The 16,842-nt window shown below is 47.6% G+C and overlaps 7 protein-coding genes across 7 annotated transcripts; 3 read left to right on the top strand and 4 right to left on the bottom strand.

The window, feature by feature from the left end:
* Window positions 1-219: 219 nt before the first annotated feature.
* PEX2_014880 (zinc-dependent alcohol dehydrogenase family protein) lies at window positions 220-1,457 on the bottom strand (the record flags this gene model as incomplete). The annotated part of the gene is made up of 3 exons (XM_016738764.1): window positions 220-397; window positions 461-735; window positions 1,026-1,457. 3 exons carry the CDS (start codon window positions 1,455-1,457, stop codon window positions 220-222), a joined length of 885 nt encoding a protein of 294 aa, XP_016602658.1.
* Window positions 1,458-2,345: 888 nt separating this feature from the next.
* PEX2_014870 (uncharacterized protein) lies at window positions 2,346-3,206 on the top strand (the record flags this gene model as incomplete). The annotated part of the gene is made up of 1 exon (XM_016738763.1): window positions 2,346-3,206. The coding sequence occupies one exon, from the start codon at window positions 2,346-2,348 to the stop codon at window positions 3,204-3,206; it is 861 nt and encodes a 286-aa protein (XP_016602657.1).
* A 475-nt stretch (window positions 3,207-3,681) lies between these two features.
* Window positions 3,682-5,745, bottom strand: PEX2_014860 (uncharacterized protein; the record flags this gene model as incomplete). Its single annotated transcript, XM_016738762.1, has 1 exon — window positions 3,682-5,745. The coding sequence occupies one exon, from the start codon at window positions 5,743-5,745 to the stop codon at window positions 3,682-3,684; it is 2,064 nt and encodes a 687-aa protein (XP_016602656.1).
* Window positions 5,746-8,776: 3,031 nt separating this feature from the next.
* On the top strand, window positions 8,777-9,535 carry PEX2_014850 (uncharacterized protein; the record flags this gene model as incomplete). The annotated part of the gene is made up of 2 exons (XM_016738761.1): window positions 8,777-8,927; window positions 8,985-9,535. The coding sequence occupies 2 exons, from the start codon at window positions 8,777-8,779 to the stop codon at window positions 9,533-9,535; spliced, it is 702 nt and encodes a 233-aa protein (XP_016602655.1).
* A 1,071-nt stretch (window positions 9,536-10,606) lies between these two features.
* Window positions 10,607-12,225, bottom strand: PEX2_014840 (uncharacterized protein; the record flags this gene model as incomplete). The annotated part of the gene is made up of 4 exons (XM_016738760.1): window positions 10,607-11,424; window positions 11,485-11,740; window positions 11,808-11,942; window positions 12,010-12,225. The coding sequence occupies 4 exons, from the start codon at window positions 12,223-12,225 to the stop codon at window positions 10,607-10,609; spliced, it is 1,425 nt and encodes a 474-aa protein (XP_016602654.1).
* A 1,089-nt stretch (window positions 12,226-13,314) lies between these two features.
* Window positions 13,315-15,659, top strand: PEX2_014830 (putative chromatin remodeling complex subunit (Rsc9); the record flags this gene model as incomplete). Its single annotated transcript, XM_016738759.1, has 3 exons — window positions 13,315-13,348; window positions 13,406-13,744; window positions 13,804-15,659. 3 exons carry the CDS (start codon window positions 13,315-13,317, stop codon window positions 15,657-15,659), a joined length of 2,229 nt encoding a protein of 742 aa, XP_016602653.1.
* A 533-nt stretch (window positions 15,660-16,192) lies between these two features.
* On the bottom strand, window positions 16,193-16,615 carry PEX2_014820 (ACT domain-containing protein; the record flags this gene model as incomplete). Its single annotated transcript, XM_016738758.1, has 1 exon — window positions 16,193-16,615. The coding sequence occupies one exon, from the start codon at window positions 16,613-16,615 to the stop codon at window positions 16,193-16,195; it is 423 nt and encodes a 140-aa protein (XP_016602652.1).
* Between the last annotated feature and the right edge of the window lie 227 nt (window positions 16,616-16,842).

Raw genomic sequence — 16,842 nt, 5'->3', positions numbered from 1 at the left:
TGAATGGAATATAGTTTCTATGAAATACGCTGGATTTTAGACCGTGAGAGAAGGCTGGCCACGGGGAGCATCGACTAACTAATGGGTACTACTGACAAGCCAGGCGCAACCCCCTGGTATGTGATCTACTATAGATCCTTGATGTAAAACCGTGGTTGGTGCAGGCGAGAAAGGAATAGGAAGAGACCTTGGAAATCAATCTCATCTTTTGTGCAGTCTTTAGATCTTTATTATAACCTTACCCATATGCTCGCCAGCATAAAGACGATCAAAAGCAGCCTGAGAGTCCTCGAAAGAGAAAACCTTGCTATCCAGAATAGGCTTCAATCCAATCTTCTTCTCTGCGATAAAGTTACACAAGTTCTCTTGATCGATCTTGGAACCAACCGCAATTCCCCTGCGCAAAGTTAACACACTAAGCCCTTACAGCCATCGAGATCAAAGCAAATTGGATACGTACCTGATAGTAGCACTCTTCAACAGTGTCGGGAGGATCGTGTCAGGAAAGCGATCCACATCAAATCCTCCCAAGAAGCCTACCAAGGAAACGGTCCCTCTACGCGCCAGAGAAGAAAGACTCTGAGACACTGTAGTTACTCCCACATTCTCCACGACAACATCTACACCTCGTCCATTGGTGAGACGACGTGCCTCCTCATCCCACTGAGGGTGGTCTCGGTAGTTGATTGTGTCGATAGCTCCCGGCTTGCATACACTCCGGACAAGCTCTAGTTTCTGGTCCGAGGAAGACGTAATTATAGGCCGGATACCTGCTGCTAGGCAAATAAGTAGACCAAACATGCTGACTCCTCCGGTACCTTTTGATTACAATCTATATTAGCTTGAAGTAAGGTTGATAAGGTTGGGAAATTGACCTTGGAGTAACGCGGTGCCACTTGAGCGAGGCATATCCAATGCATTCCATGCAGTGGTTCCAGCACAGGTAATACACGCCGCCTGTTGAAGAAAGGGATCAGCATATAAATAACCAGCGGTTCAATTATACGGGTTTCAACAATGCATACCTCTTCCCATGAAAGATGCTGGGGCAAATGCAGCAGAACGTTCTGGTCAAAAACAGCAAATTCGCGTAACACCCCATCAACATCTCCACCGAGAACACTGAGGATATCCTCAGTGTTATTGAGGTTGCTCAAATCAAAAATGGTGGTAACATGATCCCCAATCTTGAAAGACTGTACTTCAGACCCAACCGCAACTACCTCTGCGGCGCAATCGGACGCTGGGATACCTTCATCAATCACCTCGACGGGATATAACCCATTCATCATTGCCACATCTCTATAGTTAAGGGACACGGCATGGATGCGAATCAATACTTCTTGGGGATTAAGGGACGATGGCATTTTCTCTTCCACTAATTCAAGTGTTGTGGGTAGGTCACCAGAGCTGCGTCTGAAGGCTTTGTAGGTCTGTGGAAGGGACATTGTGGCCATGATGATCAACCCGAATCAGTGATAACTTTGAAAGATTTCTAAAGGCCCCTTGAGCTTTTTATACGACACTGACAAATTTATGGTTGATAAGCCTAGAGTGACATCATGCAGCTGATAAATAGATCTTGAAATTGCTTAGTATTAGCCCTGGGGGAAATTATTTTCATCCATTTTAAAATAATATTGTTGTACTAGCGAATCACCTACTTTCTTGTGGTGGGATACCGGCGGGATGCCAGTGGGAGGCCGTGGAAAATCTGTGGGATGCCGTGAACAGGATCTTCCATGATTGGCTGTAAATGGTGTTTTAGGACGTGAATCACCAGTAGCAGCTGTCCTACTACAATAGGTAAAAAACCCTGTTGAGAATCAGAGATTCTCCAACCGTAGTATACGAAGATGATATATATAAGTGTAGGTCGGTCATATAACCCTTAGTAGGGTAGGTAACCATATGATTCCCTACGGACAAATTCTGGCTAGCAACATACATCGAATTTGGGCCACGCGAGATGGTTTTCCCTGACCCATGGGGCTTTATGTGTATCTATAAGTGCGTCCTACCTAGATATGAAAAGCCTCGGGCCAAAGTCAAAATTACCTTTTGACTTCCTAGAAGGTTGAATGCAAACTCAACAAACAACTGTTAGATTGACGACCTGTCAATAACTCTCACCTGCATATTGGTACTTCGCTACAGACTGTCTGCTATTTTTACTAGCGGAAATATAGGGCCAGGCTGATAGGAAAGCCTCGATAGTATGGTTTCCCTCCTTGAACTTCACCTTATGATTTCTTTTTGCTTTGGTCTCCCCGTATAAAAACTACCTCGAGTTAAACAGCTAAGCTGATCTTGGACAGTTCTTTGCTAGCGTTGAAGTACCCAGCATGGAGGACGAAGATTTTGACAGACCAGTCAGATTTATCGTCACTGGCCAATATCTCGCTATTCACTACAACGGCAGCAACTTTGAGATAAGCAGAGATTACCATGCCCGTGGTTCTCTGTTTTACGTTTCTGATGACGGCGAAACGATAATTCATAATCGCACATATGTCGGTGTTCTCACCGACTATCCCGACTATGAAGGGGATGTATTTTACATCCGCAATGGGTCACAATACCTAACCCAGGACGGGCAGTGGACGGACCACGTTAATGATACTGTCAAAGTCCAAATTGACCCAGTGGGAGACTACAGCGATGCCGAACCCCCCATTCCTCCGTCAATTCCAAATCCTGTCATTGATCCGAGCAATCCTATTTCCGCCGATGGAGTCGATCTCTACCACCCCGATAAATGGTTTTCCTTATATCCCATCAACGGTGACAGTATCTGGACAGGCGATGCTGGGGAGTTCGAAAGCAAGCTCTATTTTGGTGGCAACTCGTACAGTGATGGGATGTGCTTCCAGCTCTCCAAACATGATGGGAAGACACGGATCCGCTCCTATGATGGTAAACATCTGGTCGTGACGATGGAAGCTAGCGTTGCCGCGTACCTGGACGAAGACTGCAAGCAACATACTAGGTTCGATCGATGTTCCCGTTGCATGCTCCATTACACACTTGGGTATAGTTCCGAGCCGCACGAGGGTCTTGTTTTGGTTCCAAAGGGTCTGCCTAGCATGTTTGCTTTGAATGATGGCATTTTCTACTACAAATCAAATGTTCTTAAAGGTAGTTATGCAGAGGTAGAGCGCGTTGAAGATATAGAAGATGCGACACCTTTCCAGTTTGTCGCTTGATCTTCCCTTATGTGGGTATATGCAGCGCAGCCTTCGTGTACCACCGCTAGCCACCATACTGTAGTAGGGCCGTTTTTACCCTCAATACTACACATTTCAACTCATCCGCTCGAAAAATTGATTGCATCACTATAGGGTTAGTTGCTCCCTGTCTGAAGTTGATGTTCACGAAAGTCTCGTCTATAACGAGCCTACGGGCTTTCTGGCACAAGTGTAATCCTGATGCTCGTGTTGAAGCTGCATTCATCCCACAGCTTGATTCTATTTATTGAATGAACCCTTTATTGAGGCTCAATAATCTAAATAGTTTACTATAGAGGGTGTATCAGACGTTATGTGCCAAGCGCTCGCTCTGTTGGTAATTTCGCTGATGTCCACAACTTCAGCCCGCAGGCCGTATTTGCGACCCTTTGACAAAACCACTGAGCACACAGTCAAACACTTCCCCAATTTGAGACAGTAAGCGGCGGCGCAATCAAGTCCAGGTGGTGTCAGCCAAGTCTTCCCGAGCCCGGTCACAGTTGGCCTTTCCGGTGTGAGTATAGCAAAGACCTGCCACTCCAGCTGCCCATAATGCACCGCACTCCCACATGACGATAGCAAGGTCCCATAGCTCTATGATCTTCTGTCCGTGGGGGTAAGCCAGTTCGGCAGCGAGGACGGCCCCCACATACTCACTCTCGGACGGAAGGCTATCAGCCCCCTTGACATAGGCGAGGACAGGGTTTACTAGGAGATCGATGACGGCACGAGTTTCCGGCAAAGGATTAGAGGCAAGGATTGATTGGAGCCGTGCCTCGGCATTGGCAAAGGGACGCTCCCCACGTTCAACCTTAGTGCCGCATGCTCGGAAGTGCTCCAACGAGGGCCTCTCTTCCGGTATGGTGGCAGCGATGGCCGCACCGACACCGAGGTCTGTCCTGCCGAGAAGACTGATGGGTCTGTGTCGGCAGTTGGCGAGTTGCCACCAGTGCGTGAAGAGAAGGCAGAGTGCTGCTGGGTTATAGGGATCGTTGTCCCGATACCAGATCATGGTACCAGTCAAGCGGGAGTAAACTTCAGCCAGTGGTTCTTCCTCCAATGACCCCCCGGTCAGAGACGGGATGATGTTGCTTACTTCTCCGCACGCCACATCAGCTCCGATATCAATCCAGTCGTGTGCAACGCAGCCAAGGCCGGCGATAGCAGCCATATGTTCACCGCCACCCGCATCATAATACACGTGGCAGAAGACGGCATCCGCCAGCTTGTAACGGGCAAGCTGGGCGAGATCGTCCCATATAACCACACAGGAACGGGAAGGGACAGGGTGGGTATCCTCGATGATGGTCTTCTGGCGTAAGCATGCATAATTACAGCCCTTGACGATCCGTATATCGGTGATGTGCGGGCCAGCAGAGGCGGCTACTTCAGCAACGGCAGCTACATCTGAGAAAGCAGAAGAGAGTTTCTCTGCCATTGCAGAATCTTTGACGCCGACGGAGTAATCCAGGACAAAACCAGAGTCCATGAGAGCCCACAAGCCAGAGATGGAGCCGCCATAGACACCCCGGTTGTAGCCAATCCCCATAGAGAAGATGCTGGTGTTGAGCAGAGGGCCCTCGCAACTCTCTGCTGCGATGAGATCGGTAGTGGCCTGGTCAGGCGAGAGCGCCACGCCGCTCAGTTTGGGCGGGAGGGGCTTGCGAGCAGAGCACCACGATGGCATTTCGACCGCTCTCACTTCCGCAAATGCTAGGCGCTCCGTCCTTCCGGTAGTGACAACCTTATCACGGGCTTCCAAGAGAGCTGCGGCGTTAGCTAGGAGCCCGACTGCACAATCGACGGCGTCTGCAACGCGCGTGTTACGCATCCAAGAGGCACTTGCAGCGGCCGCCAGAACTCCCTCGGTCTGAGGGGTGTCGATACGACGCTCCAGATTGATTGTCGTCGTCAGCGTGTCGGTCTCAGGGATGTATTCCTGAGAGAATTTACTTGACCCAGCTTCGGCATGCCCTATGCCGTGAGTCTTGAGCGTCCAGCATGGGGCTCCAAGAGGAAAAGCCATAGTAGTCCCTTCTCCGATGAGATGGGTGGTGCCCCACGTGGAAGAAAGACGAACGGTAGCATTAGGATCCTCTGCTGAAGCCTCACCGGTGCGATCAGTCCAATGGGAGACGACAGGCAAGCAATCAAAAGCAGGCGAGCGGCTGAGACCACCACTGATAACCAACCCCGGTACAAGGTCTGATAATGGCTGGTCTGGATTCTTCTCTCCCAAAGGCAGGCCAATCTCCCTTGAACGGGCGAGGATCTCGTCAAGTTTGGCATGGTACTCGGTACTTGGCTTGCGGCATGGCATACTCCAAGTAGTGGGACTAACACCACCCATTTCGTGCCTCGATTCCAAAGAGGAAGACTTGAGGTTTGAAATGAAGTCAATTACGTCCCGGCAGTTCATTCGCTTGTCGAAAGAAGCCTGTCTATCGGCTCGGGGGTCAACGAGCCCGCCACTGAGAGCGAGCTCGGGGAGGGCACTTGTCCGGGCAATATAAGGCATGTGTGATTCAATAGTAATAGTTTTTGATCGACGAGTGTGGTTTCTCTATCTGCTATGTGGCCTCTAGGGCTATTTATGTCAAAAGTACAGTGGACCCTGGAGACTGACGGCAGAAAGTCGGTGTTATTCCATGAATATCGCCCTATATTTGAGTTCAGTAGAAACCCCGTATAGAGTAATTGTAGTCCAACGTGCATCTTGGAGTCAAAAGCTCGTATTTGCCTAAATGGATCTCAACGTTAGTTGCCTTTGTCCTATATTCTACCGTCCTCTTCTCTGTATCTCTTTCTGTCTTCTGTTGAACTACTAGGCATGCCTAACTCTAGTCATTCTGGATAAGTGCATATAGGGGCATCTTGTACAATGACAATTTCAACTACCCACGGCAGGAAAACTATATAGAACAAGAAGGTTAACGGGAAACATCGGGATACTTTACAACCTTTACATTTGAGCAAATGCCTGCATAGTCTGCATACTATAGAGGCCAAAGCTTAAGCTTTTCCCAGTCGAGAAAGTAATGCGCACGACACGAAGTTTGTTCACAGTAGGAATTGGACCTCAATCTTCAGGAGATATGTTTACATATTGCGTGTCCTGCAGCCTTCGTATTGAGTACATTAATGGCCCTTGCGTACATCTTCAGGCATACGTTTGGTGACTTGTTTGCAACGCATTAACTTAGATAACGATTTGCATATGTGGGCTCAGGTATAATAGGTGGATTGTAGATTTCGTGTAACGTTAGATGAGATCGTGGAACCTTAAAAAGTTGCACGGAGAATCGTAAGGTTGGAACTAGTCTCCACATTTAGGTACCTCGGTGCTACATGAATTGGGGTATATCTCCGATGATCTCCGTCTTGGCTAGATTCCAAGGTTGGCTTACACCAGTTATCCTTACTAAGGAGGTGTGCACCGTTTTGGTCTAGTGGTAAAGTTGTGTGTAGAGCACCGACAAGTATCGCTTGCCTGAGGCACTAAACCTTTCGGGATTACAGACTGCCAGCCATATCTTCCTCTTCCTCTTCTTCTTCTTTTCCCCTTAGCAGAAGTCAGCTCTAATAAGTCGTGTTGCCTGCTCTCTCTTATCCTTGTTTCCCTTCACCTATATCTCTCTTTCTTTTGCGTCAAAACTCCTTCCTTGGCAGCCAATCACAGCAAATTATCCATCAAAATTGAGAAATGGGGCTCGAAAATTACCCAATGGAGATTTTGGAGGCAATACTCTTGCTGGTAGATGAGCAGACGCTTCTCCTAGCACAGCGAGTTTCCCAAAACTGGTATCGCTGTATTCAACAGTCCCCTGCAATCCAGAAAGCTTTATTCTATCAACCCGCGTACCCAACTTGCTCAAAAGACCTCATTCCACGACAAAATCCATTGCTAGCGGCCAAATTCCCATATTGGTTTCCTGTCGACGACCTCGATTCCTGTAAGATGACCTTCGGGGCGGGGGATTTACAGGACTTTCTAGACCAAAATGAAGCCTGCCTACGACCTAGTGCCAGTTGGCGACAAATGCTAGTACAACAGCCCCCCGCAATGTCACTATCCTGGGTGGACCGAAGAATATCCGGTGACTTTCTCTGTCTGTGCCGATGGGACTTTCCATTAGAAGCATACGAAGGGCTTCGCATGAACATGCTTTACGATTTGGTGGTTCAAGCATCAGATGAGGCGCAGCAGTTTTTTTACTTCAGAATTTGTCGGGGCTTCTATGACACCTACAGAAATCTCATGATCAACGCCGTTTCTTCTGAACCCAACCCTCATGGATTCTACGAGGATAGATATGCAAGACCCCTGGAAGCAGCAATTATGAAGTCTGGTATTGTTCTTGATACATGGACCGCTGACTGGCTTTTGTTTGAATTCAAAGCCGAGTTTGCCAATGATACGTGGACGAGAGAGTTGGTACAAGGGCTTCGATTACCCATGGGGGATTTGAAGCTGGACTCTGTTTATGAAAGGCGACGGCTAAGAGAAACGAATAACTGGTCGCTTGAAATACCATTCGGTTGTGAGTCGGCTCCTTTGCCAGATGAAGACGACTTGGATCTATGATGTACATCAATATCACTAGCCTTGGACGTCATCAAATTGAGAAATATTTTTATATGACCGTACAGTATGCAGTATGGATGAATGAATAGCGTCATTCACCCCGACCCCTCGTAGAAAAGCGACATGAAAGCTGCCGCAACCCTATCTATTCATGTATGTCCAAGTAGGGTGTACGACTATCTAGACGAAATCGAAGCCTTGCCGAGGTATAGTATGTGGAAGGATTGCCTAATTAGGGCTAGTGTGCTTTGAGAAATTGGGAAATAGTACGAGAGAGAACGGGATAAATCTGATTTCAGTGATTACTGTAACTGACTGGGTGATATTATTTGAAAATTGACAATGGATCGTATTGCGATTCCACATATCCTCCAGACCCTGAAAATCCATAAACAGATTAGTTCCTCGGACAGTTAACAGGGAGTTGGGTTATTAATAAGCGCTAGCACAGCCCTGGAGGAATGCCTGACATTTATTGGCCTACAACATATCCATTTTCGATTAGTGTGCTCGTCAATTTATGCTCACTAAGTAGAATTGAGCATGACACTGCGAAGTTGTTAGGCAAGTTGATTTCACGGGTCGGCGTTTTGACTCATTTTTTGAGCCTCCCATTCGACCTTTGTCATCTGTAACCTATTGCTGGGTCATTGATCCAGAAAATATGCTTCACATGGAAAGGTCGATATTGAAGCTTCCAAATGAGCTTCTGATTTCTCTGATAGAGCACATTGATGGCCCTAGCCGTGCGGCACTGGCACAAACATGCCGTACTCTCAATCTTTTGACAACACCGTATCTTTACGAATCGGTAAACATCCAGCTCGACAAAAGCAACGAGTTTGTACGGACAATCAAAACTAAATATGCCGATTTAGTCCGTCATGTCACGGTCGCGGCCCGAGATCATAATCTCGATATTTCCCCTTGTCGTATTGTACCATGTCTTGATAAGTTAGAAAATATGCAGAGCCTCACGCTGGCTGGTGGCTACTGGATGTGGGATACCGATGAAGAGAATTGGGATACGCTTGAAGACTACCTGTGGGATTATCTTGGAAAAGCGAGCTTGAAACAACCTGTTGAATCTCGAGTTTCTACGAATCTTCGATCGCGTAAGTCACTGACGTCCACAAAGAGAAACTGGAGGAGAACTAAGATCCAATTACTAGTGACTCTTGACCGTTCCGAATGCAATGGACAAGCGGCATTTCTTCACTGCTCGTCCATATTCATCATTCCGCAACTCCATGATCTCACAATACGTGGTTTTATGCTTGAGGAAGAAGATACCGATATCGACCCCCAGTTTGAACGCCAGACTGAACTTAAATCCTTGCGTATCGAGAGAAGCTTTGTGAACTTTGTGGCTTTAAAGAAAGCCTTGCTTGCTCCGCGTGCATTGAGGTACCTTAGTATTGGCCATGCAGAGTATTTCTGGCACCATGAGCTCAAGAACGCGGAATACAACCAAGCAACAGTGACTGAGTTTGTGGGGGCCTTGCTACCTCATCGTGATACACTCGAAGAGATCAAAGTGATCGTTGACTATGATGGCAGTAGGGAGTCGACTTTAACAGCCAATGCCTCGAGCTTCCGTAAACATGCAACACAATTTCCGGTACTGAAGCGCTGGCTTGGCTGTGATAAGACAACGTTGTCGCATTATCTCAATTCGGATGAACCTAGTTCATCCGATGAAGATCGCGAAGACAATGAATGATCCGGCTGGAAAACCTTTGACACTACGGAGATATCAGAGTTGGGAACAAAACAACCTACAATTGTTCACATAGCTGTCGACTTCATTGTGATTTGTCAAAGATCGTTCGTAAATATGAATCATGGATGCCTGAGCTTGATTTTCATTGCGTATTTATATCTTATTCCCAACACGATGGAAATCTCGATACCAATTTGAGAGGGTAAGTTCGAAATTTCTCACGTTGCACTGCTGGTGGCGGCCTTTTGTTAGGGCGCCCATGATGTCAATTACGAATGGTAAATACTCAGTTCCCTTGGTGATCCTTGACGTATATGGTACCTCGCCAATCGGAATGGTGATATCAGGCGCGCCTAAGATAGGTGGAAGAAAAAGTCGATCTAGCGCGGACTGCCAACGGGGGGATTGCGATAGCTCGTCCCTATAGTTCGGAACAGCATTTGCAATTGGAAGAACAACCAGGGTCTCAGTCTCACTGGTAGCTTTGCCGAACATTGCATTAAGCAGCCATTCCTTGTAGGTGTCCAGCCGCTAAATGGTATCTTTGCGCTGTTCTTTGAATATGTCGGCAATCTTTGCCCATCGGTATTGTAGGGAGGGAAGTACATATGGCGGCTTCCCATCATGTTTCTCCGCATATTCATCTCTGAAGAAATACTAGGACTTGGAAAATCCAATTCGCAAAAGTGATCAACCTTAACTTTAACATAACCGACAGCTATGTTTTCACCTAAATTAGTTCCCAAAAAACCACCTAAGAGATGACTATAAACATAGTACCTTTATATTTTATTTCGTTGCAGCGAGTACCTATTATTAGAATCTTAAGTGGTGACATTGTGACATTATAGGTACGTGTTCTAATGTCTATGGCTGTCATGCTATGTTCAGAGGACAGTAAAGTGGAACGTGGGGTTTCATTCACTATTTGGTAAATATCTCTGAAAACAGATCACCTATACGATACAACTAAACAAGTAGTGCTAAAGACAAGCCGAAAATTATCTTGTAGACATTAGTAAAATAAGATATGGCATTCCAGAGAACAAGCAAATGGCAGTCCCTCACCCCTCACTGCTTTTGGCCGAATGCAAACCGCCTCCATGTTCTGTCCACATCCTCGCACAGACCCATGAAACCGTCATCGTCGATCAACTCGCACATCCAGTTTTCGAGAAAGACAATTCGCTCAGCTGTTGGTGAAGATAGATACTGCGCAATGTGGTCTTCTGTCAGGACCGGTGACTTATTACTTGGCTTGCTGGCCGGGTTGTGGTTGGAGTTCGAGTTAGTTGGATTTTTTTGTGTGTCTGATGCGTTCTGACCACTGGGTACTTGAGATGTCTGCTCGGCGGATTGACAGATAGGACCTGTGTTTTGCGAAGCAGGAGGCTCTTCATGAAGTAATAATGGCTGGCTCGCTTCGGGACAAGGGTTTGTTTGCGATAAGAGTTGGGAATCGGAGTCGGGCAATTTAGAATAAGCATTAGGCTTGACGACGAGAGGATGTAAATCAGGTTGTGGATCCTTGGTTGGCTCAGTGTGTTGAGAACTTGGCGACGGAACTGGCTGTGGATACTTCTCTGTCGTTCGAGTCAAGCTTGCAGCGCACGGTTTCCTTGCGGTTGGCTTCGAGAAGGGTAGGTCTCTCTTGGGAGGGAGCATCTGGTTCAACTGGTCGACGTCATGAATTGCAGACATGGTGGAAAGCTGAGAGCTTGGTAGATCTGGCTCTTTATTGAGCGTGTGTGCGAGAGCAGATTCATGCAGCGGTTGAGATAAGTCAACCGGTTCCATGATGTGGAATGGGGGGTTGAGAGCTGGTACGGGGCCCAATCTGGAAGTAGGGTGTGAAATTGTGCTCGCGGGGGATGATGCTCGAATGGGTGCTACCAAAGCGAGAATATGAGATGGCTGCTCGAGGGGTAGTTAGAGAAATCGCTACTTACTTGTCCTTCCAGACCCTAACGCCTCTGTGGGGTAAGAGTGCACTCCATTGCTGCCGGTTGAAGTTGCCGCCGTGTTTGTAGTCCTGGGGGCAACTGAAGAGAGCTGCCCCGATGTCCATGACGACACGGAAGGAAATCGTTGTATTGCTGGAACTGGAATCTTGCCTTCTGTCAATGGACAGTTGATTTCGCCCAGAAGGGTCAAGGCTGTGAAGTAGTCACGTTCTGTAGTGAACTTGATCTGGAACCGGCGAATCTGCGGAGTCAGAAGACAGCTTTGTTAGGAATCATTACCTCAAGTCATACGCGCAGAAGATACACACATGTGTTTCACCATGAGGATACTTGACTGCAAGACAAGGCGACTTTACAACGACAGCAAATTGTGACCTTGGGGGTGGAATTAGCTGGGCCTGCATTCTTGTCATGCGAATGAAGAATACGAGATCAAGCTGTTCCTAAATTGGATGATTCAGAAGTTTAGCATCACTAGCTGTCAAGCTTTATGAGTGAGTGAGGGTATACCAGGATGCCATCACCTCGGACCACTTTCTGAATCATCCTCGATGGCACAGACCCGAAATCGAGGAACTTCTCAAAGATGCAAGCCAGATCTCCACTCCCAGGGACATGATTCCAGGTCAGTGGACCGACATGATCGATGGCAGTCGTTGTATGGGAGAACTTGGCAATGGCTAAACGATAGACTTGAGGAGGGATGGGTGGCTGCAGATGCTGCATCTTATAGATCGAGAGCAAAAAGAGTAAAAGCTTAGAATATACCCATGGATGCAATATAGATGCCAAATGAGCGTGGTGCCTAGTGGAATGATGTTCGTGGGGAGGGCAAAGTTGAGAGAACTCTAGGTCAATCACTCCCACTGTTGATTAGCGTTGCCCACCCCATTAACATTTTTAAGTAGATTTTGGAAATAAATCAATATGTAGTAAATTCAACATATATATACCTCGTATTTTATTTCAAACTATCGAACTCTCAGAGGTCATATTGAGACTCGAAAAGATCCATATGACGGAGTGCTCCTAGAAAAATTCTACCTGACTATTCAATCAACAAGAATCCATGTATTGTCATCGTCATTAGTTGAACTATTTCAAATCGGAAATTGGTGCAAGTCAATAAGGAGGGCTATATTGTTCCTATGCGGGAATGTTCTGCCTGGGGCATCAATATCTACCACAATGATATCCATTAGTCATCAATAGGAACAACCAATAATCCGACAACGCGCCCTGGAGAAGCGCGGACTTTTGGCTGATCAGTGCCGTTAATCGCAAGCCCAGCTCTAGCCCTCCAGGGCCGCAAGGCATTGACGATTATTTTACTTTTGAAACATATCGCTGGTTCTGATCGCCTACGCGCAAATTTACTACTGCCCTTGAACTGCCGTTGCTGCTGAGCACTTTGCTCTTTTCACAGTCGCATCCAGTGCTCCAACATTCGAACGCGCGAAACCTGCGACTCAAGCCGTCTTACAGCCACTGACTCTCGCTGTCACCTCTTTCGGTCAGAATCAACCTTGTATCGCCCTTGCATTCCGACCTTTCAGAAGCTGAACGAAGTCGCAAATTTGACACCCTTGCAATTTCTCCTGCTCGACTCGTTTGCAAACAAAGACGTATCAAGGGCAGCATCTCTCGAGCCATATCTTCAAAGTCTTCGATCTTGAGACTAGAATATATTGACCTCGGTTGCCCCTCGAATTCTCGAGGTCAAGTTTGTCGGTCTCCCCCGTTGCAAGGACGGAAGCATCCCGTGCGTCTGAAAACGTGAACGGCGCAACGCTGTCGCGTTTCTCCAGCAGCACCATGTCTGCCTCTACCCCTCGCACCTCGCTGCGACGTAAGACTACCATCTCTCAGCCGACAGGTGTGGTGCCTATACTAACTCCACCCACAGAGGGCTTACGCCATGCTCCAAAAATCAACCAACCTTTCATCCCCGATACAACCCCTGCCCGTCGATCACACATCCATCACGGGCTCACATCACCACAACCACAAACCAGCCCCCATCATGTGAACATCAATCCGGCCGCCAATCCCCAAAGCGCGCAGTTCACGGTCGATAGCTGGGAAGGAAAAGACAATCGACAGGTTCCTATGTCGACGAGGGAAGTCCCGACCCCAGGGAACCGACCGGTCATATTTTCCCATTTGCGTGACCCTTCGAAAATGCCCCGGCAATTGGATTATTACGACCCTTATTTCCCACTGAGATATCTCGAGGTTCCAAGAAGTTAGTCTCCCTTGTATCCCATGAATTGACTAGAAATACTGACAGTCTTGTCTCCTTAGCGGATCACATCTACAAACGTGCCCACTACGGTCTGCAGTCAGGTATTCCAGACGAAGTCGACTTTGCGCTGTACCACCTGGTACAAATTTCTAATCAACGATGGGATAAATTCAAATTTGAAGGATTTCCCTTGCTCGCGGAAACTTTGATGCAGAAAGCACTCGACATTACACAACTCTGCACGGGGGTGAAGTGGGAATTCCAGTATGATCCTCGGACGCCGATTGACCGTGTTAATGTGCTCAATTCGTTACATGGCACTCGGGATATTCTGGACAAAATTAGTAAAATCCCAGTGAACCTTCCGGACGACAGCCTTGAGACTTACGACTTCAATCATCGACTGAGAAACATCAAAGAGGCCACACTAGTGTTGCGAAACATGGTGCTCCTGAAGGAGAACGCATTTTATGTGTCGCGTTATGCAAATGGTCTATTACGGGACTTCTTGGTTATCTTGATCAATGCTCCCAATCAACCTCGACTGAATGAAATCAAAAATGATGCACTAGATATCGCCGAGGAGGTCACCAAGTTCTTGCGAACTGACCCTGAAGATCCGTTGTGGATTTCTTTGGTGAATTGTCTTGACTCCCCAGACCGCGCCCACGTCGTGCGGTCCCTGTGGGCCTTGACGCACTTCGGCACTGAGCTGGATGATGCGGATGCAAACCGGGCCATGGAAACCCTGGCCAGACCGACTCTTCAGCAGATGTACTATCACACACTTCTTGACCTTGACAAGGATATCCTGAGTGGTGCACTGGACTTCTGGTATCAATACACACTCAGTCATGACAATATCGAGACATTGATGGATGTCCTCAATTTCCCAATCGTCTTTGTTCCTCGCATGGTCGCACTCCTGACCTATGAAGCACGGCCTACCAAAAAAGAAACTGTTCTCCAGGAAGAAAAAGTCGCACCTCCACCAACTGACATCCCTCGTGTATCCCCCGAGCTTTTGGAAAAGCTCATGGAACTTTCCGAGCCGGAGCGAAGCTCCCAATGGCTGCGTTGCTGCTTTATCGAGGATTCCGAATGCGAGATCACACAGATCGCTTTATGGCAAGCCTACCAAAGTAGATTCGCAGATCCGCGTGTCACAGGCGGAGGCGTCCTTCCCGCTGCCGAGTTCATTAAGAACGTCAGTAACACATTCACAAACGCTCAAGCACAGGTCATCAATGGCCCCGGCACTGCCACCAAATTCATCATCAAGGGTATCCGACCTTTAGAAACGGCCCACACATTTGAGGGCTTCCCTTATTCCTACTGCAGATGGGCGGACAACTCAAAGCCATCAAAGATGTGTCAGCGCGCATTCACATCTCCGACAGATCTCCGGAATCACGTTTTCGGCGACCACATGAACCTGGAACCTACAGACACTCCCGGTCAGTATAAGCTCGATACCGCAGATTCTCCCATCCACACCTGTCAATGGGACCACTGTGCACGGTTCCGAGCATCTGGCCCCAGTCCCAACACGTCTATGGTTGCTGGTCACGTTTCGTCTCATCTGCCCGAAGATCGCCCCGCCGACGCACAGCCCACGACCGCCAAGCGCGTGGTTCTCCAAGAGCGTATCGTCCGCAAATGGTACTACATGGATACTCCGATCAATGAAAAGGGCGAGCCATTCGGCGTGGCCTACAAAGCTGCCTTGGTGCTGCGCAACATCGCCCGGGGCCTGCCGAATCGGACTACGTCCAAGTACGGTGGTCTTCCCTGGAAGAAGGCCTGCTTCACGAGCCAGCGCCCCAAGATCGTCGAAGTCTGGGACCGAAATCGTGCGCTGCGCAAGGAGCTTACCGAGTTAATCATGGTGATCGAGAAAGAGGTAGACTATTAAATTTCCTATTACATGTTTTCCGGTATCGCAACTGCCTCTTTTTCTTTTCTCATGAATTCATATCTCTGTACGATTAATACCCTGATTATTCATGTTCTCGCTGTCTTTCTGGCTCCCAGGTCCTCCATCTTGTCTAAATGTACAATATCTAAGAGCCAGGACCACATTGGCGGTGTTTCCTTGTTTCTGTTTTGTTTTTTAATGGCTTGTCGCTTTGATGTAATCCCAGTTTCGCAAAAAGGCCCCCGAAGAGTGGAGTTGCATTACTACCTAGGTATGGGTATGGGGTGGGTTGATGTCTGATCTTTTCTGGCGTCTATTAATAATAAAATTCGAGATTTATTAGTTAGTATACTGAGAGGCTCGGGGTTTAATTAACGCTTTTTTTTCGTTTAATTTGTCTTTTCTTACCCAAATGCATGTGTGTATACATAGTCCGTAAAAATAAATTGAGACACCCTTTACGTTCCCAATCGAAGAATAGACATGACAATATTAAGCGTTTCTTTCACATATATACCAACAACCCCCCCTCATCCCCTCGCCTCAGCAGCCACTTCCTCCAAAACCCGCATCGCATCCTCCGCCCTCGCAACGGGTACATAGATATGATCATGAAAATACCCACTGATGACATTGGTACTGATACCGTGGTCCTTCAGCCGGTTAGTAATGGCAGCGATCAAGCCGACCGCTTCCAGGCTGGAGTGGATAGTAAGAGAGATCTTCTTGCAGGGGAAAGTTGACTCGTTGAAGCTGTGCGATGTGGCAAGTGCTTCTGTTGTCACGATCGTTGTGCCCTCTTCTTCTTGCACGATTAGTTGTGGTTGGAGTGTCGAGAGGGGTAGTGAGTGGAGGGGTGATTTGGTTGTGAGGAAGACATAGGTTGTTGGGTCTAGGCTTGGTTGCATTGTTGCCAGAAGAATTGAGATGTTGTTTTCGCCTGGAGATGCCATTTGGAAAGATGAATTGGAGCAACTTGCTTTAGGGGATGATATATGCGGAAACGAAGATGGGTATAGGGTTGATGTCATCTTAGGGCATGCCCAGGTGGTTAAGGTTGGCTTGCAAGAAATTTAACCAATGAGAGCGCAATATAAAATCTATGCGTTAAGTTGGTAGATGTTTATGATTGAATACAATACACTCTGGTTTGGAACGATTGAAAACAAATGACAATCTG

The sequence above is a fragment of the Penicillium expansum genome (assembly GCF_000769745.1).
Source record: "Penicillium expansum strain MD-8 chromosome Unknown contig44, whole genome shotgun sequence".
NCBI classification, from domain to species: Eukaryota; Fungi; Ascomycota; class Eurotiomycetes; order Eurotiales; family Aspergillaceae; genus Penicillium; species Penicillium expansum.
The sequence above is the reverse complement of the archived record's forward strand: the minus strand, read 5'-3'. Positions and strand labels throughout refer to the sequence as shown.